Source organism: Piliocolobus tephrosceles, chromosome 12 (genome assembly GCF_002776525.5).
Source record: "Piliocolobus tephrosceles isolate RC106 chromosome 12, ASM277652v3, whole genome shotgun sequence".
In the NCBI taxonomy this organism is placed as follows: Eukaryota; Metazoa; Chordata; class Mammalia; order Primates; family Cercopithecidae; genus Piliocolobus; species Piliocolobus tephrosceles.
The window spans coordinates 93,064,640-93,090,917 of record NC_045445.1 but is presented as its reverse complement, the minus strand read 5'-3'; the positions used below and the strand labels follow the sequence as shown (position 1 = coordinate 93,090,917).

Below are 26,278 nucleotides of genomic sequence, written 5' to 3'. Positions count from 1 at the left end.
CTATTAATTTTCTATGACTCATCTGAAGTATCACCTCCTCCTTGAAGCCTTCCCTTTCTAGACAGAATGAGTCATTCCCCTTTGTTTTTCTAAAATGCCTTGCTTGTATGCCTGTTACATTATTTATTATGGTATGATTAATAAACTAGTCACATTATTCTATCATTATATTTAGTATGTTAGTATGTACTTACTGGCTGTACTTTATTCATGTGAGCCGCCACTAAGCTTATAGTGGATGCTCATAAAGTGCTGACTTTAAATAGTTTTGCAAGATTATTGTGAAGGTTAAATGAAATAATTTTTAACAATTGCCTGATACAGTACCTGGTACTTACTGGTACTCAGTAAAGTTTCCCTTCCTTTTTTCTCTTTAGTTTACTCCTGCCTCATTTCTCCCAGCACCATGTATTCCTTCCATGTGAAATGAATAGAGATTTCTTTTTTACGTTGCTTGCATGTCTCTTCGGGGTACTAACACTGACTTACGTATCTCTCATTTGTTTATTTATTTAAGGTCACTAGTTCTGTTCGGAACAGAGATCCCTCTGAGATAGAATACAGAAGTAATATGACTTCTCCAACACTCCTGGATGCCAACCCCATGGAGAACCCAGCACTGTTTAATGACATCAAGATTGAGCCCCCAGAAGAACTTTTGGCTAGTGATTTCAGCCTGCCACAAGTGGAACCAGTTGACCTCTCCTTTCACAAGCCCAAGGCTCCTCTCCAGCCTGCTAGCATGCTACAAGCTCCAGTACGTCCCCCGAAGCCACAGTCTGCTCCCCAGACCCTTGTGGTGTCCACGTCAACATCTGACATGAGCACTTCAGCAAACATTCCTACTGTTCTGACCCCAGGTTCTGTCCTGACCTCCTCTCAGAGCACTGGTGGCCAGCAGATCTTACATGTCATTCACACTATCCCCTCAGTCAGTCTGCCAAATAAGATGGGTGGCCTGAAGACCATCCCAGTGGTAGTGCAGTCTCTGCCCATGGTATATACTACTTTGCCTGCAGATGGGGGCCCTGCAGCCATTACAGTCCCACTCATTGGAGGAGATGGTAAAAATGCTGGATCAGGTAAGTAACAATATTGCCCCTTTCCTGGCCTTCCTGAATCTATTCCCTTTTCGAGTCATCCTATCTCCTGTCTCTTTTCACCTCCAATTATTCCTGGACACTGCTTCAACAGTAATCTTTCATAAGTACTGTTTTTATCATGTCTTTTTAATGCTTAAGAATGTACAATGACTCGGCCGGGCATGGTGGCTCACGCCTGTAATCCCAGCACTTTGGGAGGCCAAGGTGGGTGGTTCATGAGGTCAGGAGATCGAGACCATCCTGGCTAACATAGTGAAACCCCATCTCTACTAAAAGTACAAAAAATTAGCCGGGCATGGTGGCAGGCGCCTGTAGTCCCAGCTACTCGGGAGGCTGAGGCAGGAGAATGGCATGAACCCAGGAGGTGGAGCTTGCAGTGAGCCGAGAGCGTACCACTGCACTCCAGCCTGGGTGACAGAGCAAGACTCCGTTTCAAAAAAAAAAAGAATGTACAATGACTCTTGATTAGACCATGCTTCTCGAACAGGTATGCATATCTATCAGTGACATATCAAACAACTTCCTGGGACTTCCATATTATTTGATATTGAATAATTTAAAGCATTTTATATTTAAAATATGATTATCTTGTATTATAAAATGCAAAATTTGCAAAACCTGTTAAGATAAACCACACACTTCAAAAATAGTTTAAGCTTACTAAAGGCATCCACCCTCGGACTTTTCAGGATAATGTGTTTATTTCACACCTTCAGAATGCTTTGGTGGAAAAGCTGAGAACAATATTTCTATCTCAAACATACTTAGCCAGTATTAGCTCCTGTCTCTACCAATACTTTCCCTTTTCTCTTCTCTACAAAAGAAGTAATTGAAATATTGTCATCTTCCCTGTGTTCTTCCTCATTTGGCATCTATCACTTTCCATTTTACTTATTTATTTGCCTGTATCACAAGTGTCTGGGCATTATTTTCACAACTGAATTGTAAATTCCTCAAAAATAATACTCTTATCTTAATTTTTTTAATGTATGCCTCCAGAGAACTTAACACAGTGCTAGTAGTTGTCTTAGTTGTCTTGCAACAGATAATTTGATAAACAAACAAACTTGAAAATTTGTCCAAGAGAGAATTCAAATGCTATAATCTTCCATTTTAAAATAAGTTCAGAATTCCGAAAGGAATAAATTAAGTCTGTCTTCCACCACTATCCCCCAACCACTAGTTCTCCTCCCAGAGGTATATCTGTTTTAGTTTGTAATCAGGAATGAGCAAGGAAAATTATGTGGCCTCTAAAGCAGGCTGATAATGTTTTGCATAAATCGAAAAGGGCAAGGGGTGGAAATGACTAGGAAGCAGTTTTCAGCTTAGTATAAAAGTGTCTCTACCTTTGAAATTTGATGCCCTATACTAAATGTAGGAGGCTGAAAAACAATATACTACTAAGCATCAAGTTGCTGAGACTGCACTGGTCTTCTGAATATAAATATTATCATTGACTAGTGGTTAATTGTGGTAATGATAAGTGTTCATAATCTTATTTTGAGATGAGATCCATTCCGTATACGAAAGGAGAGCCAAACAAACAAACCAAAAAAAAGGAAACAAATAAAAAAGGAAATAAAATTTCCCGTGTGATAGTTTGCTGAGATAAAGGCAGTGGTAGCATCAAGGGATGGTTTGAAGGAGCTTTGAATATTCTCCATAATATCATCAGTCCATCAGAGCCACTCTAAATAAACAGAATAAATTTTAAATGTGCTCAATGTGGTTCCAAGCTAAGGGCATTGGCCCAATGGTATCTGTATTAGTTCGTTTTCATGGTGCTGATAAAGACATACTCCAGACTGGGAAGAAAAAGAGGTTTAATTGGACTTGCAGTTCCACATGGCTGGGGAGGCCTCAGAATCATGGCAGGAGGCAAAAGATACTTCTTACATGGTGGCAGCAAGAGAAAAATAAGGAAGAAAGAATAGCAGAAACCCCTGATAAACCCATCAGATCTCATGAGACTTATTCACTATCTTGAGAATAGCAGGGGAAAACTGGCCCTTATGATTCAATTACCTCCCCCTGGGTCCCTCCCACAACATGTGGAAATTCTGAGAGATACAATTCAAGTTGAGATTTGGGTGGGGGCACAGCCAAACCACATCGGTATCCAGAATGGGGGGCTTACTAAACTTTAGGGGGCACATATAAAACAATTGGAGTACAAGAAGAACGTATAAAAATTTGTATTTTCTTACCCTTAAAAATTGACAGGTAATATTGTATGTTTTATCATCTATAGCATGATGTTTTGAAGTATATATGCATTCTGGAATGGTTAAATCTAGCTAAATAACAAATGCATTACCTTATTATCATTTTTGTGGTGAGAGTGCTTAATATCCATTCTCTTTACAATTTTAATAAATAAAGTGTATCATCATTAACTATACTCACCTTGCTATGCAATAGATCTCTTGAAATGTATTCCTCCTATCTAACTATAGTTATGCATCCTTTGACCAACATCTCCCCACCCCCCTCCCCACTAGCCACCCCAGCCTCTGGTAACTACCATTCTACTCTACTTGCATGAGATTAAATTTTTTAGATTCCACATATGAGTTAGATCATGCACTATTTGTCCTTCTGTGCCTGGCATATTTCACTTAACATAATGTCCTCCAGGTTCATCTGTGCTCTCACAAATGGCAGGATTTTGTTCTTTGTTATAGCTGAATAATATTATATTGTGTGTGTGTGTGTGTGTGTGTGTGTGTGTCACATTTCCTTTATTCATTCATTTGTTGATAGATATTTTAGGTTGGTTGCACATCTTGGCTATTGTGAATAATGCTGCACTAAACAGGGATGCAGATATCTTTTGGGCACATGATTTTATTTCCTTTGGATATATACCCAGAAGGGAGATTGCCAGATCATACAGTAGTTCTAATTTTAATTTTTTGAGGAACCTCCATACTGTTTTCCGTAAAGACTATAACTAGTTTACATTCCCATCAACAGTGCGTAAGGGTTCCCTTTTCTCCACATGCTCACCAGCACTTACTGTCTTTTGCTTTTTGATAATAGCCACTTTAACTTAAGTGAGATGACATACTACTTTTTGTTTGTTTTCTTATAATGCATACAAAATTGTAGGATACCAGTACCTGTATATCACATACATGTACAAACATGCACACCTCAAGATACATGCTTAAAACTTTTTAATGAATGATATGCAAAGTATAGGACAACCCTTTTAACCAAATACTTGTTCCCCACCTTATCACCACCCCCAAGTTTCTTCTCTATAGAAATTTTGAAGGTTTCACTGGATCTAGGAGACTGTTGAGCACCTGATTGAGTTTTGTTAGAATTCAGAAACATCAGTGTTTGATAATAAGGAATATTTGACAGCTTCTCCCAACATAGGTGGAAAGGAAGGTTGTATCAAGCACCTACTAGGTGGTAGGTGTATGTTTCATCTCATTGACTCATTTCTGTTTAAGAGCACAAAGGCCAAGGTAGATGTTCTCACATCTGGACTAATCCTATAATTTGATTTTAGGACAGCCAGGAGCTATTCAGTGAGTTCAATTCAACACACACACACGTTGAAACTAACTTTTCAGCAGACCCTGTCCTGGTAGCTGGAGATAGAGATGAATCATACCCAGACCATATCCTACAGACACTCTCATTCTAGTGGTATCAGAACTCTCCATACTACTCTTACTTTAAACGCATTTCTGTTCCCTGCTATGCAAAAAAATAAAATAAAATGTTATTCTCTTCCTTCCATGCAAATATACTTCGTTCATCTTTGTTTTTTTCTTTATTTTTCTATCTTGCTGCCACTTCTTTAGGTGGGACAAACTGGGAATTCTGAAAATGATTAAAGAGGGACATATATTTTTAGCTCACACTGCTCCCTTTCTTTGCTTTTAGTGAAAGTTGACCCCACCTCCATGTCTCCACTGGAGATTCCAAGTGACAGTGAGGAGAGTACAATTGAGAGTGGATCCTCAGCCTTACAGAGTCTGCAGGGACTACGGCAAGAGTGAGTACTTTTTGTCTTCAAGTCTGTCTTTGTGTGTGTGTGTGTGTGTGTGTGTACATTTGCACATATATATAGGTGGAACCAATGATCAGACACAAGAGTAAGAATTTGAGGACAAGAAATGTAGGGAGACTGCCTTTCCAGTGAAAGTATATGAGTTTGTGTGCATACATGTGCATGTACATACATGTTATGGTAGAGCTATGTTCTAACTGTAAATCATCAATTTTTCTTTTGAAAAATCTTCAAATGTCCCATAAAGTGTAGTTGTGTATTGTTTCTCTCTGTAAGTTTAAAACAGCTTTGTCTTTCAATATCAGAACTAATTGGAAGTAGTTGGCTTGTGTTTAGCAACAACTATTGTATGAAAATCAAATTTCTTGAAGCAGGAGAATGAAACTTATTGAAGTGAAATGCTCACACTGTTTGGGAACACAACCACTGAAGGAAACACTACCACCTCCCATGCTTTCTCTAAGCACCTACTGAGAGACCTGTACCTACTGAGCAGAATGGCCTAGTTGACAGAATTGTTTTCACTATTCCAATTATTTCTTTTTGGGGGGACCTAGCATTAAATTCGCATAAATTAAAAGCAGATATGAAGTGGCACCAATGAATGTACATTCATTTTTTTAAGCCTTCACTGTAAAGTCACTGTTTGGCTTTATCTCTATTTCTTTGATCAGACCAGCAGCAATGGCCCAAATGCAGGGAGAAGAGTCGCTTGACTTGAAGAGAAGACGGATTCACCAATGTGACTTTGCAGGATGCAGCAAAGTGTACACCAAAAGCTCTCACCTGAAAGCTCACCGCAGAATCCATACAGGTCTGCCCACTCCCATCTCACCCCTAACACACACACACACACAGACACACACACACACGAGAGAGAGAGAGAGAGAGAGAGAGAGAGAGGGGCAGCTAGAGAGAGAAAATGTCTGAGAGACAGAGAATGAAGTATTGAAACAAAGACTGATGCATTTATACTCATGGGCACAGGCTCCATTCATGGTTTTTATCCCTATTTCTTGTCCCTGCTCTAAGACAAATTTTATAAAACCGGCCTAGGAAAACACTAAACTAAATCTGGTGTCTTAATAGTCATCATTCTCAGTGAGCCCCTGTGGGTCTTTCTAATTGTGGAGTCAACACTTAAGCAAAGATTAAGGTATTACTCCCTTCCTTACTACCAGGGTCTCACAAGTTTTACTAAGCATGGAAAAGCACAAGAACAATTTAAACTATCTGAAATTAAAGCAGACTTTAATCCACTAACCATTAACATGTCTTTGTTCACATTTTTAAAAAAAGGTGCACATAAATAAATAAAGCAGACCTGGTAGTGGTCCTGTCAAACTGGACAGCACATACCTGATCTGAAGAAGGAGAGCTGCCAGTCAAATCCAGCTCACTATGGTCAGCCATCAATATTCTTGGATTTCACATCCATGGATTCAACCAACCACAGATCAAAAATATTTTTTAAAAAACAACAAAAATAATAATACAACAATAAAAAATACAAATTTTAAAATACAGTATAACAACTACTTACATAGCATTTACATGGTATTAGGTAACATAAGTACATCTAGAGATGACTTAAAATATAGGAGAGAATGTGCATAGATTATATGCAAATGCTATGTTATTTTATATCGGGGACTTGAGCATCCATGGATTTCATTATCCACCCAATGGGTGGGGTTAGGAATGTAGGTGGCTCTGAAATCAATCCCCCATGGATACTGAAGGACGACTGTATTAGTAAATTTCGTTGTTAAAGAAAAGCAAAAAAAAAAAAAAATCCAGATTATGTGAAATGTCCTTGATTTTGAATGTTGGCATCTAGTTCAAAAATTTTTTATAACCCCAGGAATTCAAAGAAACCTGCCTAGAAGCCAGATGCAGTTTGTTGTTTATCATTGTGTGCCCTATGCCTTGGAGACTCCTTCTCCATAGTGGTCTCCAAGCTCAGAATTGGGACTTAAGACACCTTGGACAAGGAGGAAGCCCTCCTTTCTTGTAAACATCTGCTATGTTACATTTGCTATGTTAGAATTTGTGTAGAAGGACCCAGAGCCCTAGTTGTTGTGCCTAGAGGCTATGAACAGGTGAGTGATTTCTAGGCTGCATTATTCAAACATTCCCATGACACTATTATTATTTAGTGATGTATTTGTTTGCTTCTTTTCCATGGGAAATGGATGCTGACTATATGTATATTCCATATATTCCAAGTCTCCAATTAAGCTGCTGTGGGATCTGATAAGTCTTCCTACCTCTTTGATCTTAGGTTTCCTCAACTATAAGATGAAGGGTTTGGACTAGGTGATCCCACTTGACTATTTTAATCTGGAACTCTATGGATTGAATTTCAATGTAACCTATTGTGTGGCTACCTTCTAGGAGTTCTTGAAAATTGCTTTATAATATACTAAAAGTCTGGCTGTCTTTCCTATGTCACCTCTCGACTCTTAAACTGAGATACAGATACAATTTACTTTTATTTACTTTTCAGATTTCAGTACTGTTTTTCTCCCTAGTGGTGTAAGCTTCCCATATGAAGGGAAAAAATGGCCCTAAAATATCGACAATTCTTAGCTTTGAGTGTTATAGGTGAATGCCTTATCTGATAAGAGATCATGACAGCCAGATGGCTGGTGGTTGAATGAAGACAACGGATGTCTACATGAATCTCACTACATTTTTTTTTTTTTTTGAGACAGAGTTTTGCTCTGTCACCCAGGCTGGAGGTTAGCCTGGTATAATCTCAGATCACTGCAACTTCCGCCTCCTGGGTTCAAGCCATTCTTATGTCTCAGCCACCCGAGTAGCTGGGATTACAGGCATGTGCCACCTTGCCCAGCTAATTTTTCTGTTTTTAATAGAGATAGGGTTTCACCATGTTGGCCAGGCTGGTTTCAAACTCCTGACTTCAAGTCATCTGCCTGCCTCGACCTCCCAGAGTGTTGGGGTTACAGACATGAGTCACTGCCCTCAACCTCACTTTATTTAGATTCAGAATTGTTCTTATTCTACTCAGGTTTTAGGACTGACCCATACCTTTGCCATGGGTATGTGACCATAGGAATGCTCACTTGAAGGCCTTTCACAGTAACATTTAATTTGCCCCAACTGCTTGACTTACAATAGGCTTAGTTGCTTTAGGAAATAACGTGGCAATTGTGTAAGTACCCCCATCCCTGCAATATTGTAACAGGCCTTCTTTCCTCACTACAATTCATTCTCCACACAGTAGCCAGAGGATTTTCATCTGTTTGCTTTTGTTTTGTTTTGTTTAAATATAAATAAGATTATATAACATCTTCTACTTAAAATCTTCCAAGGACTTCCCGTCACACTGGATGAAATCCAAATACAGTACCCTAAAAGGCCCTATAGGATCTTGCCTCTGATTAATTTTACCTCATTTCTTATCCTTTAGATCTCAATTTGAATGTCTTCTGCCCAGAAAATTCTTCCCTAAACCTATCTTAAGCAGTGTCCACTCCCAAATATCTGTATAAGAAAACCCTACTTAATTTCTTGATAGAGTTTTCTTTTTTCTTTCTTTCTTTTAAAAATTTTAATAATACATATTTTAACCCAATATATCACAAATATTATCACTTTACAACCTAATCAGTACGAAGAATTATTTTTATTTTATTCTCATATTTTGTGGGTACATAGTAGGTTTATATATTTGAGTTACATGAGATATTTTGATACAGGAATGCAATGTGTAATAGTCAAATCAGGGTAAAGGGGTGTATCTGTCCCCTCAAGCATGGGGCATTCTTTGTGTTACAAACAATCTAATTATACTCTTTTAGTTATTTTTAAATGTGCAATTACATGTTTTTTTTTTTACTATAATGATGCTGTTGTGCTATCAAATGGTAGGCCTTATTCATTCTCTCTATTTTTTGTACCCATTAACCATCCCCACTGCCCTCCGACCCACTGACTTCCCACCATCTTTCCCTGCCTCTGATAATCATCCTTTTTCCTCTGTCTACGTAAGTTCAATTATGTTAATTTTTAGTTACCACAAATAAGTGACAACATGTGAAGTTTGTCATTCTGTGCCTGGCTTATTTCACTTAACATAATGACCTCCAGTTTTATCCATATTGTTGCAAATGATAGGATCTCATTCTCCATGTGTGCCCCTTGCCTTGGAGACTCCTTCTCCATAGTGGTCTCCAAGCTCAGAATTGGGACTTAGACACCTTGGACAAGGAGGAAGCCCTCCTTTCTTGTAAATATCTGCTATGTTACATTTGCTGTGTTAGAATTTGTATAGAAGGACCCAGAGCCCTAGCTGTTTTGCCTAGAGGCTATGAACAGGTGAGTGATAATGTCATTTCAGCTCTTTTGCCCATATGCACAACATTTTCTTTATCCATTTGTCTGTTGATGGACACCAGTTACTTCCAAATTCTGGCTGTTGTGAATACTGCTGCAATAAACATGAGGGTGTAAATATCTCATTGATAGACTGATTTCCTTTCTTTTGGATATATAACCAGCAGTGAGATTACTAGATCTTATGATAGCTCTACTTTGTTTTCTGAGAAACCTCTGAATTGTTCTCTATAGTGGTTGTACTAATTTACATTCCCACCAACAGTATATGAGGGTTCCCTTTTTTCCACATTCTCACCAGCATTTGTTATTACTTGTAGTTTGGATAAAAGCCATTTTAACTGAGGTGAGGTGTTATCGCATTGTAGTTTTGATTGACATTTCTCTGCTTATCAGTGATGTTAAGCACCTTTTCATATGCCTGTTTATCTTCTTTTGATAAATGTCTTTTTAGCTCTTTTGCCCATTTTTAAATTGGATTATTAGATTTTTCTCCTATAGAGTTTTTTGAACGCTTTGTATGTTCTGGTTATGAATCCCTTGTCCGATGGGTAGTTTGCAAATATTTTCTCCCATTCTGTGAGTTGTCTCTTCACTTTGTTGATTGTTTCCAGAAGATTTTTTAACTTTATGGTACCCCATTTGTCCATTTTTGCTTTGATTGCCTATGCTTGTGGGGTATTGCTCAACAAATCTTTGCCCAGTCCAATGTCCTGGAGAGTTTCCCCAATATTTTCTTGTAATAGTTTCAGATCTTAGACAGAAGCCTTTAATCCACTTTGATTTGACGTTTGCATATGGTGAGATATAGGGCTGTAGTGTATTCTTTTACCTATGATATCCAGTTTTCCCAGCACCCTTTATTGAAGAAACAGTCCAACCCCAATGTATGTTCTCAGCACCTGTGTCTAAAATGAGTTCACTATAAATGCATAGATTTATCTCAGGATTCTCTATTCTGTTCCACTGATCTGTGTGTCTGTTGTATGCCAGCACCACACTATTGTGATTACTATACCTCTATAGTATAATATAAAGTCATATAATGTGATTCCCTCAGTTTTATTATTTTTGCTTAAGATAGCTTTGGTTATTCTGGGTTTATGTGGTTCCATATAAATTTTAGGGTTTTTTTTCCATTTATGCAGAAGAATGTCATTAATATTTTGATATAGATTACATTAAAATTGTAGATTGCTTTGAGTAGTACAAACATTTAATATCAACTTGCTGATTTCTACGAAAACTCCATATGGATTTTGATTGGGATTATATTTTCTCTACTTATCAATTTATAGCAAATTGCCATTTTAACCATATTTAATCTTCAAAATTATTAACAGATTATGTCTCTTCATTTTTGTAGGCCTTGTAAAATTTCTCTCAGAAAAATTTTGTAGTTTTCAGTGTAAAGGTGTTGTACAACTTTCATTAGTTGTATTATATCTACATTTTTGATACTATTATATATATCTACATATTTGATACTATTGTACATTTGTTTTACATTTTATTTTATATGTTGCTGTATTTGATTTGTTAATATTTTATTAATAGTTTTGCAACTTTGTACATGAGGAATATTGGCCTATAATTTTATTTACTGATGTGCTTACCATGTTTTACAATCAAGGTTAATAAATTACAAATTTTATAAAACTTGTAAAATTAATATTGAAAATAAATTACAAAGTTTTCCCTCCAAAAAAAAAAAACAAACAAACAAAAAAAAAAACAAAATGTGTTCTTCCCATGAACATGGAATATCTTTCCTTTTGTTTCTGTCTTCAGTTTCTATCCTCAGTGTTTTATAATATATATTGTAGAGATCATTTATTTTCTTGTTTATGTTAATTCCTAGGTATTTCATTTTATTTGGAGCCATTGTAAATGAGATTATTTCTTGATTTCTTTTTCAGAGTGTTCATCCGTTGGCATATAGAAATGTTTTAGACTTTGTATGTCAGTTTTTTATCCTATAACTTTACTAAATTTTTTTTTGTCAATTCTAGTAGCTCTTTTTCTGGAGGCTTTAGGTTTTTCCAGATATAAGATTATATCTTCTACAAACAAGGATAATTTGTCTTTTTCCTTTCCAATTTGGATGATCTTTAATTCTTTTCCCATCTGACTCCTGTAGGTAGGACGTCCTGTACTATGTTGAATAAAGGTGAAATTGGGCATCTTTGTCATGTTCCCAACCTTAGAGGAAAGTATTTCAGTTTTTCCCCTTCTAGTATGATACTTATGGGTCAGTAATTAATGACTTTTATTATGTTGAAGTGTGTTTCTCCTATACCCAGTCTTCTGAGGATTTTTATTAGGAAAAGATGTTGAATTTTATCAAATACTTTTTCAGCATCAATTGAAATGACCATATGGTTTTTATCTTTCATTCTGTTGATATGATGTATCACATTAATTGATTTGCATATACTGAACCATCCCCACATCTGTGGGATAAATCCCATTTGGCCATGATGAACTATCTTTTTAATGCGTTGCTAGAATTTTGTTGAGGATTTTTACATCAATATTCATCAGTGATATTGACCTATGGTTTTCATTTTTTGATGTGTCTTTGTCTGGTTTTGGTATCAGGGTAATACTGGCCTCATAGAATGAGTTTGGAAGTACTTCCTCCTGTTCTATTTTTCAAAATAGTTTCAGTAGAATTGATATGAGCTAATCTTACATATTTTAGAATTCGACAGTGAAGCCATCAGGTCCTGGGCTTTCTTTCCTGGGAGACTTTCCCACCGCCCCCGCCACCCCTCCGAGACCAAGTCTCACACTGCAACCTCCACCTTCTGGGAGAGTTTTAATTATGGCTTTTGTCTCATTACTTGTTGATTAGTCTGTTCAGGTTTGGGATTTCTTCCTGATTCTGTGTTTTTCCTTGTCCTTAATATTACCAGTGAGTTGTGTACCTTCAGATGATTTCTTATTGCTCATTAATGTCCTTTTCTTTCTGATTGAAGTACTCCCTTTAGCGTTTCTTGTAGGATGAGTCTGGTATGGCTGAAATCCCTCCGCTTTTGCTCATCTGGAAAAGTCTTTGTTTCTCCTTCATGTTTGAAGGATATTTTCACCAAATAGGCTATTCTAGGGCAAAAGTTTTTTTTTTTTTTTTTTCCCTTCAGCATCTTAAATATGTCATGCCACTCTCTACTGGCCTTTAAGGTTTCTACTAAAAAGTCTTGTCAAAGGTATTGGAACTCCAGTGTATGTTATTTCTTTCTTTTCTTTTGCTTCTTTTAGGATCCATTCTTTATCCTTGACCTTTGGGTGTTTAATTATTAAATGATTTGAGGTGGTCTTTGGGTTAAATTTGCTTGGTGTTCTTTATCCTTTTTGTACTTGGATATTGATATCTTTCCCTCGGTTGGGAAGTTCTGTGTTATTATCCCTTTGAATGCTTCTACCCCATCTCATTATCTACTTGCTCTTTAAGGCGAATAACTCTTAGATTTGCCTTTTTGAGGCTATTTTCTAGATACTATACTTGTTGCTTCATTGTTTTTTATTCTGTTTTTTATTATTATACTTTAAGTTCTAGGGTACATGTGCACAACGTGCAGGTTTGTTACATATGTATACATGTGCCACGTTGGTGTGCTGCACCCATCAACTCGTCAGCACCCATCGACTCGTCATTTACATCAGTTATAACTCCCAATGCCATTCCTCCCCCCTCAACCTCCCCATAATAGGCCCCGGTGTGTGATGTTCCCCTTCCCATGTCCAAGTGATCTCATTGTTCAATTCCCACCTATGAGTGAGAACATGGGGTATTTGGTTTTCTGTTCTTGCAAAAGTTTGCTGAGAATGATGGTTTCCAGCTGCACCCATGTCCCTACAAAGGACACTAACTCATCTTTTTTGATGGCTGCACAGTATTCCATGGTGTATATGTGCCACATTTTCTTAATCCAGTCTGTCATTGATAGACATTTGGGTTGATTCCAAGTCTTTGCTGTTCTGAATAGTGCCGCAATAAACATATGTGTGCATGTGTCTTTATAGCAGCATGATTCATAATCCTTTGGGTATATACACAGTAATGCTATGGCTGGGTCATATGGTATTTCTAGTTCTAGATCCTTGAGGAATCACCATACTGTTTTCCACAATGGTTGAACTAGTTTACAGTCCCACCAACAGTGTAAAAGTGTTCCTATTTCTCCACATCCTCCAGCACTCTTGTTTCCTGACTTTTTAATGATTGCCATTCTAACTGGTGTGAGATGGTATCTCATTGTGGTTTTGATTTGCATTTCTCTGATGGCCAGTGATGACGAGCATTTTTTAATGTGTCTGTTGGCTGTATGAATGTCTTCTTTTGAGAAATGTCTGTTCATATCCTTTGCCCATCTTTTGATGGGGTTGTTTATTTTTTCTTGTAAATTTGTTTGAGTTCTTTGTAGGTTCTGGATATTAGCCCTTTGTCTGATGAGTAGATTGCAAAAATTTTCTCCCATTCTATAGGTTGCCTGTTCACTCTGATGGTAGTTTCTTTTGCTGTGCAGAAGCTCTTTAGTTTAATTAGATCCCGTTTGTCAATTTTGGCTTTTGTTGCCGTTGCTTTTGGTGTTTTAGACATGAAGTTCTTGCCCATGCCTATGTCCTGAATGGTATTACCTAGGTTTTCTTCTAGGGTTTTTATGGTTTTAGGTCTAGCATTTAAGTCTCTAATCCATCTTGAATTAATTTTCATATAAGGAGTAAGGAAAGGATCCAGTTTCAGCTTTCTACTTATGGCTAGCCAATTTTCCCAGCACCGTTTATGAAATAGGGAATCCTTTCCCCATTTCTTGTTTTTGTCAGGTTTGTCAAAGATCAGATGGCTGTAGATGTGTAGTACTATTTCTGAGGGCTCTGTTCTGTTCCATTGGTCTGTATCTCTGTTTTGGTACTAGTACCATGCTGTTTTGGTTACTGTAGCCTTGTAGTGTAGTTTGAAGTCAGGTAGTGTGATGCCTCCAGCTTTGTTCTTTTGACTTAGGATTGTCTTGGCAATGTGGGCTCTTTTTTGGTTCCATATGAACTTTAAAGCAGTTTTTTCCAATTCTGTGAAGGAAGTCATTGGTAGCTTCATGGGGATGGCATTGAATCTATAAATTACCTTTTCACAATATTGATTCTTCCTATCCATGAGTATGGTATGTTCTTCCATTTGTTTGTGTCCTCTTTTATTTCACTGAGCAGTGGTTTGTAGTTCTCCTTGAAGAGGTCCTTGACATCCCTTGTAAGTTGGATTCCTAGGTATTTTATTCTCTTTGAACCAATTGTGAATGGAAGTTCATTCATGATTTGGCTCTCTGTTTGTCTGTTAGTAGTATATAAGAATGCTTGTGATTTTGGCACATTAGTTTTGTATCCTGAGACTTTGCTGAAGTTGCTTATCAGCATAAGGAGATTTTGGGCTGAGACAATGGGGTTTTCTAAATATACAATCATGTCATCTGCAAACGGGGACAATTTGACTTCTTCTTTTCCTAACTGAATACCCTTGATTTCTTTCTCTTGCCTGATTGCCCTAGCCAGAACTTCCAACACTATGTTGAATAGGAGTGGTGAGAGAGGGCATCCCTGTCTTGTGCCAGTTTTTAAAGGGAATGCTTCCAGTTTTTGCCCATTGAGTATGATATTGGCTGTGGGTTTGTCATAAATACCTCTTATTATTTTGAGATACGTTCCATCAATACCGAATTTATTGCGAGTTTTTAGCATGAAGGGCTGTTGAATTTTGTCAAAGGCCTTTTCTGCATCTATTGAGATAATCATGTGGTTTTTTCTTTCGTTCTGTTTATATGCTGGATTACGTTTATTGATTTGCGTATGTTGAACCAGCCTTACATCCCAGGGATGAAGCCCACTTGATCATGGTGGATAAGCTTTTTGATGTGCTGCTGGATTCAGTTTGCCTGCATTTTATTGAAGATTTTTGCATCGATGTTCATCAGGGATATTGGTCTAAAATTCTCTTTTTTTGTTGTTTTTCTGTCAGGCTTTGGTATCAGGATGATGTTGGCCTCATAAAATGAGTTAGGGAGGATTCCCTCTTTTTCTATTGATTGGAATAGTTTCAGAAGGAAAGGTACTAGCTCCTCCTTGTACCTCTGGTAGAATTCAGCTCTGAATCCATCTGGTCCTGGACTTGTTTTGGTTGGTAGGCTATTAATTATTGCCTGAATTTCAGAGCCTGGTATTGGTCTATTAAGTCATTCGACTTCTTCCTGGTTTAGTCTTGGGAGAGTGTAAGTGTGCAGGAAATTATCCATTTCTTCTATGTTTTCTAGTTTATTTGCATAGAAGTATTTATAGTATTCTCTGATGGTAGTTTGTATTTCTGTGGGGTCGGTGGTGATAACCCCTTTATCAAGTTTTATTGCGTCTATTTGATTCTTCTCTCTTTTTTTCTTTATTAGTCTTGCTAGCGGTCTATCAATTTTGTTGATCTTTTCAAAAAACCAGCTCCCGGATTCACTGATTTTTTGGAGGGTCTTTTGTGTCTCTATCTCCTTCAGTTCTGCTCTGATCTTAGTTATTTGTTGCCTTCTACTAGCTTTGGAATCTGTTTGCACTTGCTTCTCTAGTTCTTTTAATTGTGATGTTAGAGTGTCAATTTTAGATCTTTCCAGCTTTCTCTTGTGGGCATTTAGTGCTATAAATTTCCCTCTACACACTGCTTTAAATATGTCCCAGAGATTCTGCTACGTTGTGTCTATGTTCTCATTGATTTCAAAGAACATCTTTATTTCTGCCTGAATTTTGTTATTTACCCAGTAGTCATTTAGGAGCAGGTTGTTCAGTTTCCATGTATTTGTGCAGTTTTGAGTGAGTTTCTTAATCCTGAGTTCTAATTTGATTGCACTGTGGTCTGAGAGTCAGTTTGTTGTGATTTCTGTTTTTTTACATTTGCTGAGGAATGTTTTACTTCCAATCATGTGATCAATTTTAGAATAAGTGCAATGTGATGTTGAGAAGAATGTATATTCTGTTGATTTGGGGTGGAAAGTTTTGTTTATGTCTTTTAAGTACGCTAGGTCCAGAGCTGAATTCAAGTCCTGGATATCCTTGGTAATTTTCTGTCTCATTGATCTGTCTAATATTGACAGTGGGATGTTAAAGTCTCCCACTATTAACAGAGGGGGAAATGCGCTCTGATATTTTGAATTTCCAGCTTTTCTGCACTGCTTTTTCCCCATCTTTGTGGTTTTATCTGCCTTTGGTCTTTGATGACGGTGACAAATTGATGGGGTTTTCGTGTGGGTGTCCTTTCTGTTTGTTAGTTTTCCTTCTAACAGTCAGGACCCTCAGCTGTAGGTCTGTTGGAGATTGCTTGAGGTTCACTCCAGATGCTGTTTACCTGGGTATCAGCAGCAGAGGCTGCAGAAGATAAAATATTACTGAACAGTGAGTGTTGCTGTCTGATTCTTGCTCCGGAAGCTTCGTCTCAGGGGTGTACCCTGCTGTGTGAGGTGTGAGGTGTCGGTCTGCACCTAGTGGAGGATGTCTCCCAGTTAGGTAGGCTACTTAGGGGTCAGGGACCCAGTTGAGCAGGCAGTCTGTCTGTTCTCAGATCTCAACCTCCGTGCTGGGAGATCCACTGCTCTCTTCAAAACTGTCAGCCAGTGGCATTTACCTCTGCCGAGGTTTCTGCTGCTTTTTTTTTAACTATGCCCTGTCCCCAGAGATGGAGTCTACAGAGACAGGCAGGCACCCTTGAGCTGCGGTGGCCTCCACCCAGTTCTAGCTTTCCAGTGGCTTTGTTTACCTACTTAAGCCTCAGCAATGGCGGGCGCCCCTCCCCCAGTCTCGCTACTGCCTTGCAGTTAGATCTCAGACTGCTGTTCTAGCAAGGAGGGAGGCTCCGTGGGCGTGGGACCCTCCTGTCCAGGTGTGGGATATCATTTCCTGGTGTGCCATTTGCTAAGACCCTTGGTAAAGCGCAGTATTAGGGTGGGAGTTACCTGATTTTCTAGGTGTTGTGTGTCTCAGTTTCCCTTGGCTAGGAAAAGGGATTCCCTTATCCCTTGTGCTTCCCAGGTGAGGCGATGGCTCGCCCTGCTTCATTTATCGCTGGTAGGGCTGCACCAACTGACCAGCACAGATTGTCTGGCACTCCCCAGTGAGATGAACCTGGTACCTCAGTTGAAAATGCAGAAATCACCCGTTCTCTGTGTCACTCGCGCTGGGAGCTGAAGGCTGGAGCTGCTCCTGTTCGTCCATCTTGCTCTGGGAAACTGTTTTTTATTCTTTTGTCTCCTCTCTATGCATTTTCAAATAGGCTGTCTTCAAACTCACTAATTTTTTTCTTCTGCTTTACTCTATGTAATTGTTTCAATCTCTTTGTTAAATTTATGTTATGGGATTCTGAATCCCTTCTCTGTATTATCTTGAATTTCTTTGAGTTTCCTCAAAACATATTTTGAATTCTCTTTCTGAATGGTCACATATCTCTCCAGGATTGGTCCCTGGTGCCTTATGTGGTTCATTTGGTTTGGTCATGTTTTCCTGGATCGTCTTGATGCTTGTAGATGCTCATTAGTGTCTGGGCATTGAAGAGTTAGGTATTTATTGTAGTCTTCACAGTCTGGGTTGGTTTGTATCCATCCTTCTCAGGAAGTCTTTCCACATATTCAAAGGGATTGGGTGTTGTGATCTAAGCCATCTCTGCATTGGGGGCCACCCCAAGCCCAGAAACCCTATGGTTGTCACAGACTTGGGGAGGTTCCACTTTAATGTTTTTGAATAAGATCCAGAAGAATTTTCTGGACTACCAAGCAGAGACTCTTGTTCTTTTCTTTTACTTTATCCCAGACAAACAGTCTCTCTCTGTTCTGAGCCACCTAGACCTGAGGGTGGGTTGACACAAGCATCCCTGTGACCACCACCACTGAGTCTGTGTTGGGTCAGGCCTTAAACTAATACAGCACTGGACTTCAGCTAAGACGTGCTGTAACCACCACCTGGCTACTGCCAGTGTTCACTCAAAGCCCTGTGTCTCTACAGTCACCTGTTGGTGAAGCCAATCGTACCTATGTCTTTTCCTTCAGCACAGTGAGTTCCCCTAGGCCCTTGGTAGGTCCAGAGATGCCATCTGGAAGCCAGAAACTCGAGTCAAAAACCTTAGAAGTCCATCTGGTGTTCTATTGTACTGTGACTGAACTGGCACTCAAGCCATGAGACATAGTTCTTCCCAGTCTTCCCTTCATTGTCCACAGTCAGAGGAGCCTCACCCCTTGGCCACCAGTACCATAGGCTTACAGGGAGTACTGCCAGGCTACTGCTGATGATCCCGTAAGGCCCAAGGCCTCTTTATTCAGCTTATCATGAATGCTGCTTGGCCTGGGACTCACGCTTGAGGGCAGTGGGCTCCCCTCTGGCCCTGGGCAGATCCAGAAATGCCATGCAAGAGCATAATCCTGGAACTGGAGACCCCAATATCGTGCCTGTGCTCTATCCCTCTGTGGCCAATTGGTATCTAAGGCACAAGACAAAGTCCCCTTTACTTTTCTTTCCACCTTTCTTAGCTGGAGTGTCTCCCCATAGCCATTACAGCTTGGGAATGTGCTGAGTCTCATTTGAAGCCAGCACATCTCAGAGTCTCATCCTAGGCCCATGATGTACTACCTGAGTTTTGCTACTGGTTATTCAGGGACCAAGGGCTCTTTAGTCAGTAGATGATGGGTCCTGCCAGAACTGGGTTCTTCCCTTCAAGGCAACAGCTTCCCTTGTGGCCCAGGGTGTGTCTAGAAATGTCATCCATGAGCTAGGTCCTGGAAAAGGGCATCACGACTCTGAATGATGCCCTATCCTACTGTGGTTAAGCTTGTATCCAAGATGCAAGACAAAGTCCTTTTTACTGTGCCCTCACCTCTCCTCAAATGGAAGGAAGGAATCTCTTTTGAAACTGTGAGCTGTGCAGCCTAGGGCTGGGGAAGGGGTGGTGCAACCGCTGTATTATCTAATCCACCTGATATCTTAATATGTCATATGCTCCCCACAAGTCCACTGGCTCAGCCCAGTTCATCAGTAGGACTCACCTAAGACTTGAAGTCCTTGTGGCCTATACTGCCTTTCAAGTTAATTCAAGGCCCCAGAGCACTTTATCTCATAGTCGTGAGTCTTCCAAGAATTCAAGTTCTGATTTCTGGGATGGGTGATTCCCCTCTGGCTCTGTCTGTTTTAAATATTTCCTCCATGGGTGGGAGTCAGCAGAGTTCAGCCTAGTTTTGCTTTCTGCTGTGACAAGGCAGCACTGAATTTAATGCAGTGTCTCGCAAGTGCTATGCTGTCCCTGTCTGAAGCACACAGATTCTCTCTCCACACCGTGTAGTCACTGCAGAGGGATGGGTGAGGGGTGGTGTTGGTGATCCAAGACTCTTTCCTACCCTCTTTCAGTGCTTCTTTTAACAATATGAAGTTAAAACCAGGTACTGTGAGTGGTCATCTGATTTTTCGTTCTTGTGAAGGTCCTTTTTTGTGTAGATAGTTGTGAAATTGGTTTTCTTTTTGGGGCATGATTGGTGGAGCATTCTATTTGGCCCCCTTGCTCTGCCCCACTTCTCCATCTATTTTTCAATTGTATAAGTTTAAGGTGTACAAGTGCAGTTTTGTTACATGGATGTGATACATAGTGATGAAGTCTGAACTTTTAGTGTAACTAAGGAAGTTTTTTAAAGTAGGGAGAATAACAATCAATATGGGAAGGAGCAAGCTGTATAAAAAGTGTGGCAAAAGACTATTCTTGGCTAGGCAGAGTACGAAACTAGTGAGATGGGAATAAGCTTGCCTTGTTCTAATAACTGATACTAGTTCAGCTTGGCTAGGACATATTGAGCACAGCGGTGGGTGGAGAAAGCATTGAGGTGCAAGAGTGGAAGGGGGAAGATCAGTTAAGAGGATAATGAAGCAATCCAGGCAAAAAATGATGACAGCCCAACTAGTATGTTGCCAGCGGAGATGGAGAGAAGATGATTGAGGGGATGTTGGTGACTGTAAGGTTTCTGTTTTGGGTGACTGGGTGAATGGAGGTGCCATTTATAGAGCTAGAGAATTTGCCAATAGTTACACAGGTAGTAAATGAGTAAAGCCCCATAGGATTAGACTTTTGTACCTAACCTAGGTATACTTTTCTCTATTGCTAGTATTCCAGAGGTTCCCTGGGACTGAGGCAGCTACAGAAATGCCTGATTCATTGCCCTCCAAAGATTGTGATTCATTGTTAAGGGTCCTAGAGAGTGCTGTCTCTGTCTTTGGTAGATATTTTTCCAGCAGAGAGCCATGAGACTCTTGCTTATCTGCAAACACCAGGCATGCAATGCAGCACTTCATCTCCCCTGAGTTTGAATCATACAAAGCAGGAAACATAGATATAACAGTTCTCATTAAACATACTGTGTTCATACTGTCAAATCCCAATATATTTATAATGGCATCACCCATTTCCCCAGGCTCCAAATGTGTCATTGATTCTTACCATTATCTCTTTTTTTTTTCCCTCAAGTCAGAGTCTCACTCTGTTTCCAATGCTGGAGTGCAGTAGCACAATCTTGACTCACTGCAGCCTTGCTCTCCCAGGCTCAAGTAGTTCTTCCACCTCAACCTCTGGAGTAGCTGGGACTATAAGCACATGCCATCACACCTGGCTAATTCTGTTTATTTTTTTTTGTAGATACAAGGTCTCACTATGTTGCCCAGGTTGGTCTCAAACTTCTGGACTCAAGTTATCCTCCCACCTCAGCTTCCCAAAGTGGGTGGGATTATAGGCATGAGCCATTAATATTCTCTTATGTCTCGAGTTATTTGTTTCTAAAATTCTATTATTTCTTTCTAATTTTGAACAGGCTTTTTATTCATAATGGCTAAGGCTATGTATTGTGAAATTAGTGTCGTGATTTGACATCTCAGTCTGCTACTCACTGCTGAAAGTTGCTTCACACCTCTTTACCTCCATTTCCCTATCTTGGAATATTAATAGTGTAAAATACTTAAAATAGTATCCAGCATATAGTGAATACTCAGTCAATGCTAGGTTTTATTAATATTTTTCTTTCAATTCCAGTCTCTCCGTCACCTCCTTAGGTTTTATTCTTATATTTATTATTGATTCCTTCATCAATTCAATGAAAAACCAATTTGAGCTTTATATGCCAGACAAATAGATTACCCCAGTAGGTTCCTAGTCATTGTAGTTCACCTTACACAGCATGGGTAAATAATTTTAATGTACAACTTTGACCGAGTCATTCTTGAGTTAAACAGACTTTTAGTCTGTTTTATTATTATTTTAAAGTTCTCTATTGTCAATGCATCCCCATTATTGCTCACACCTAGGGCAGACTGCTCTCTCACACACCCCCTTGGGTATATCATTGCCTTTTATGCTTAAGTCCAAATTCTCTTTTAAAAAATAATCCCAAGTTTTTCATCTGTCTTTTATAATAAGGATCATCTCATAATACTCTTGTAAGGATGCTCCATGCTCCAAGATGGCTGACCCTATGTGTACCATTCACTGCACTGCCTTACTAAGACCTTGCCACCAGCTGCCTGGGTTGCTTTCTTCATCTAAAAACTACCCATGCCTCCATATTTGTGCCTTCACAGTAACCCAGAGGTTATTAACTAGCCTTGGAACTGATATCACACTTATTTATTTTTTTGAGATAGAGTCTTGCTCTGTCACCCAGGCTGGAATGCAGTAGTGCAATCTCAGCTCACTGCAACCTCTGCCTCCCAGGTTCATACCTCAGCCTCCCAAGTAGCTGGGACTATAGGCGTGCACCACCACACCCAGCTAATTTTTGTGTTTTCAGTAGAGACAGGGTTTTACTATGTTGGCCAGACTGGTCTCAAACTCCTGACCTCAAGTGATCCATGTGTTTCAGCCTTCCAAAGTGCTGGGATTACAGGCATGAGCCACCGCACCTGGCATATCACACTTACTATCTTTGTCACATAGTTAATATATATGCTTTATATTATGAATTCTTTTTCTGCATATATACTTTGTTCTTTAATTCAAATGATAAGTTGATGGAGATTACAAGTTGTGTTGTATGATGTTCATTGGCACAAACAGGAGCTTGTTCAATGATAATACAAGGGTAAATGCTTTTGAAATAGGAAAATGGGCCTCACTGCTGAATTCCTTTACAATAATTTGTGTGTTCTATAAATGAGCTCTGATCACCACAGGGTGTCACTGATTTACAAGTCAAATTTTCCTCAATTGGTTGAGGTGTAGATAAGAATTCTCAGAAGACATTCTTGAGAGATCACAATAAAATGTATAGATAGCAATGCAGCCGTTGGGAGGTATGGAGATGCTGTAAAATCACATAGAACTAAAAGTGAAAATTTCATTTACACACTTTAAACATCCCCTGAAATCCTATTCTTCCCTCTGTTAACAATTTGTTGTATAGCCTTCCAGATCTTTCCTCTTGAGAGAGACAGAGATAGAGAGAGAGAGAGAGAGAGAGAGAGAACAGGCACAAGATTTTAAAAACATAAATGAGATCCTACTCTCCATGAGCATGTGTGTGTGTGTTTGTTCAGTATCTTTTTTGATTTGATAACATTTCATTGGCCATCTTTTTGTCTCATTACATCCAGCTTTATCTCATTCTTCTTAGCAGCTAATGCAGCTATTTCTGAATATTGAAATGATCAGCAATTGATGTGTTTAATCTTTGAAATGTTTGCCTGGGTATAGTCCAAAGCTGTGATTCAGACTGGATTTCATTCTGTTGCTCATTATGTGAACACTGTACAGTTAATTAGCAAACACTTGGGAGAGTTGGTAGGTGGTGTGTAGTAAGTTGGAAAACAGTTTATGCAAGCCAGATTGCCACCAGAATTTAGAACAGCATAAAATTAAATGCCCTAGGTAATTTACAGGGAGAAAGGGGGAAAAGACCGAGAGAAAGAGACTGTTAGAAAGAATACCAATACATTTTTGTGTCTGCATTATTGCTTGTTTCTGATTAAAAAATAATACATGCTCGTTGTAGAAGATGGGAAACAGAAAAATGTATTAAGAAGAAAGCAAACATTACCCTAATCGTACAACCCAGACTTATCCACAGTTAATATTTATTGTTGCTCATATAGCTTATTTCCTTTTTAAAAATTATTTTTATAAGATAAAACATTATGATTTTAAAGCATTTAAAACAGTACAAAAGGGTATAAAGTAAAAATGAAAAGTCCTCTTCCCACTATCCCTGGTCCTCACTTTCCACAAAGTCATTCACTGTTAACAGTTTCTCTCATACTGTACATTTAAGTGTATTGATACTGGCTTTATTATGAGTATACAAATGTATTGTGTGTGATCTATATACCATAATGGGGTCATACTATGTTAATTTTTATGCTACTTTTTTTTCCATTTAGCTTTCTATCTTGAGCATACATATCCTATATATAATTCAAATACAACCCAAAGATTCTGGGCATGGAGTTATTTCAAAAACTTTGGCCTGACACTGCCCCCCATGCCATTACATGCACTTGAGTTTCTAGCCTTACACAGAAGACCTGTAGCCTTTGCTGAGGGCCCTTTCCAGTGAATCACACATTCATCCTGTGTATATATGGCTCTATTTTACTTTATTTATTTATTTATTTATTTATTTATTTATTTATTTATTTATTATTGAGACGTACTCTCACTCTCTCCCAGGCTGGAGTGCAGTGGCACGATCTCGGCTCACTGCAAGCTCTGCCTCCTGGGTTCACATCATTCTCTGCCTCAGCCTGCTGAGTAGCTGGTACTACAGGCACCAGCCACCACACCCAGCTTATTTTTTGTATTTTTAGTAGAGACGGGGTTTCACCGTGTTAGCCAGGATGGTCTCGGTATCTTGATCTTGTGATCCGCCCGCCTCGGCCTCCCAAAGTGCTGGGATTACAGGCATGAGCCACTGCACCCGGCCATATGGCTCTATTTTAGACTGTTTGGTAGAAGATATTAGAGGAACAGATATTTTAAAGTGCCAAAGACCTGAGTTTAGATCCCAGTTGCATTGGTTGCTAGCTATCTTTTAAAAAGAAAATGTTTTGAACAACTTTGTAATATATTTTTATCCTTTAGAAATGAGAAAACAGAGACCAAGCCAGGGAGAAGTGATTATGTAAGATCACACAGCTAGTTTATAGTAGAGCCGGATCACACAAAGACCTGTTTGAACAAGAGGCTATGTGCTTCCCACTCTAACATCTTGGCCTTTCTTTAGAACTCCTGTAGGTAACAATGTATTTTATTATTGAAAATCAATGAGAGAGTAGATTTCAAGTGTTCTTACCACAACAAAAGATAAGTATATGGGTAATATGTATGTTAATTAACTCGACTTAGCCATTCCACAGTGTATATACATCTCAAAACATCATGTTGTACATTTATACGGTGCTTCTCAATCAATTAATTAACTTAAAAGATTTACTAGCATATGCCTTCAAGGTTATTGCCTAACCTTTTCACTTGACACAAGTTATGTATCTATTATCTTTCTAGTATCCAATCCCCCTCTCTCTGATTCTTTTTTTTTTTTTTTTTTTTGTCACATTCCCTTTTTAGGAGAGAAGCCTTATAAATGCACCTGGGATGGCTGCTCCTGGAAATTTGCTCGCTCAGATGAGCTCACTCGCCATTTCCGCAAGCACACAGGCATCAAGCCTTTCCGGTGCACAGACTGCAACCGCAGCTTTTCTCGTTCTGACCATCTGTCCCTGCATCGCCGTCGCCATGACACCATGTGAGCTGTACAGGTCACACTAGAGAAGCTGCGCTGGTATCTTTCCTGTTCGTGTGCTGAGGTTGGGACAATTTTTTCCTCTTTGACTTCAGCTTGCATCTGCAATGGGGTTGAAGCAGCCCACTGAGCCAAGTTGAGGAGACTGGAGGAAAAGAGAGCTGGTCTCCCGGGGGGGCTCTTCATATTCTACCTTCACTTCTCCACTGTCCAGACCCGTTTTTTTCAACCTCCATGTGGGTTGAATTCCAGTGTGGCACCCATGGCTGCCTTCCCATCCCCCCTGCTCTGAAATAGGACATTTTTCCTACAGTAACAAAACAGGAATCAAACTCAAGGCTGTGAACAAACATACGCTGCTTTTTTCTTTCCAATTTTTCTCTTGTTTTCTAGAACTCTCGTCCATATGTTTTTTAAATAAGTACCTAAGAGTGGTTTGATAGTGTCCTAAATGACTTTTTTAACTTCCTAAATGGAAAGAGCATAACAATGTAGTTGATTGGTAAGATTTACAGGGATTTGGTTTCTGAGTATGAGGCACATTCCCAGTGAATAAGCTGAGTCCCATACCACACTCAAAAGGTTTTAATAAATCTAATCCTATTTCTTCTTAAAGTTTGGTTTTCAGACAGTGCTGGTCCTTCTGCTTCTTAAGTTCATCAAGGGAATGAGGAGTTCTTGTCCTTCTCCTCCTCTTTTTCTTCTCTTCCACTTTCTCCTTCAGGATTAAAGATTTTGCTGCACAATTATTATTTGTTAGGTTAAAGTTGGACAAATATTCAAAGCACACATAGACATATCAGTAAGGAGAAAAATGTTCCAGGAGAGTAGGTTGGGCAGAGGAACAAACAGACCTAGGATGATCCTGAGAACAAATAGAGGAGTTCATTTATTTGGATAGGATATCAAAAGTGCGTTAATCACAAACCTCATTCAAATGGCAGGCTGTTGAGACAGTGTCTTGAGGGGCTGGCTGTACTGTTTATTTTTTTGTTTACACAAAGAAACAA

General features: G+C 39.1%; 1 protein-coding gene across 1 annotated transcript; it reads left to right on the top strand.

The window, feature by feature from the left end:
• Positions 1-515: 515 nt before the first annotated feature.
• Positions 516-25,883, top strand: KLF8 (Kruppel like factor 8). The gene is made up of 4 exons (XM_026451743.2): positions 516-1,082; positions 5,007-5,118; positions 5,808-5,947; positions 25,094-25,883. Exons 1-4 carry the CDS (start codon positions 572-574, stop codon positions 25,273-25,275), a joined length of 945 nt encoding a protein of 314 aa, XP_026307528.2. The 5' UTR covers positions 516-571; the 3' UTR covers positions 25,276-25,883.
• The last annotated feature ends 395 nt before the right edge of the window (positions 25,884-26,278 follow it).

Bases quoted from the DNA above. Each gene is read 5' to 3' on its own strand.
- KLF8 (XM_026451743.2), top strand. From the start codon at position 572: ATGACTTCTCCAACACTCCTGGATGCCAACCCCATGGAGAACCCAGCA. The intron at 1,083-5,006 runs GTAAGTAACAAT...CTTTGCTTTTAG, and splicing joins TGGTAAAAATGCTGGATCAG to TGAAAGTTGACCCCACCTCC. The intron at 5,948-25,093 runs GTCTGCCCACTC...TTCCCTTTTTAG, and splicing joins TCACCGCAGAATCCATACAG to GAGAGAAGCCTTATAAATGC.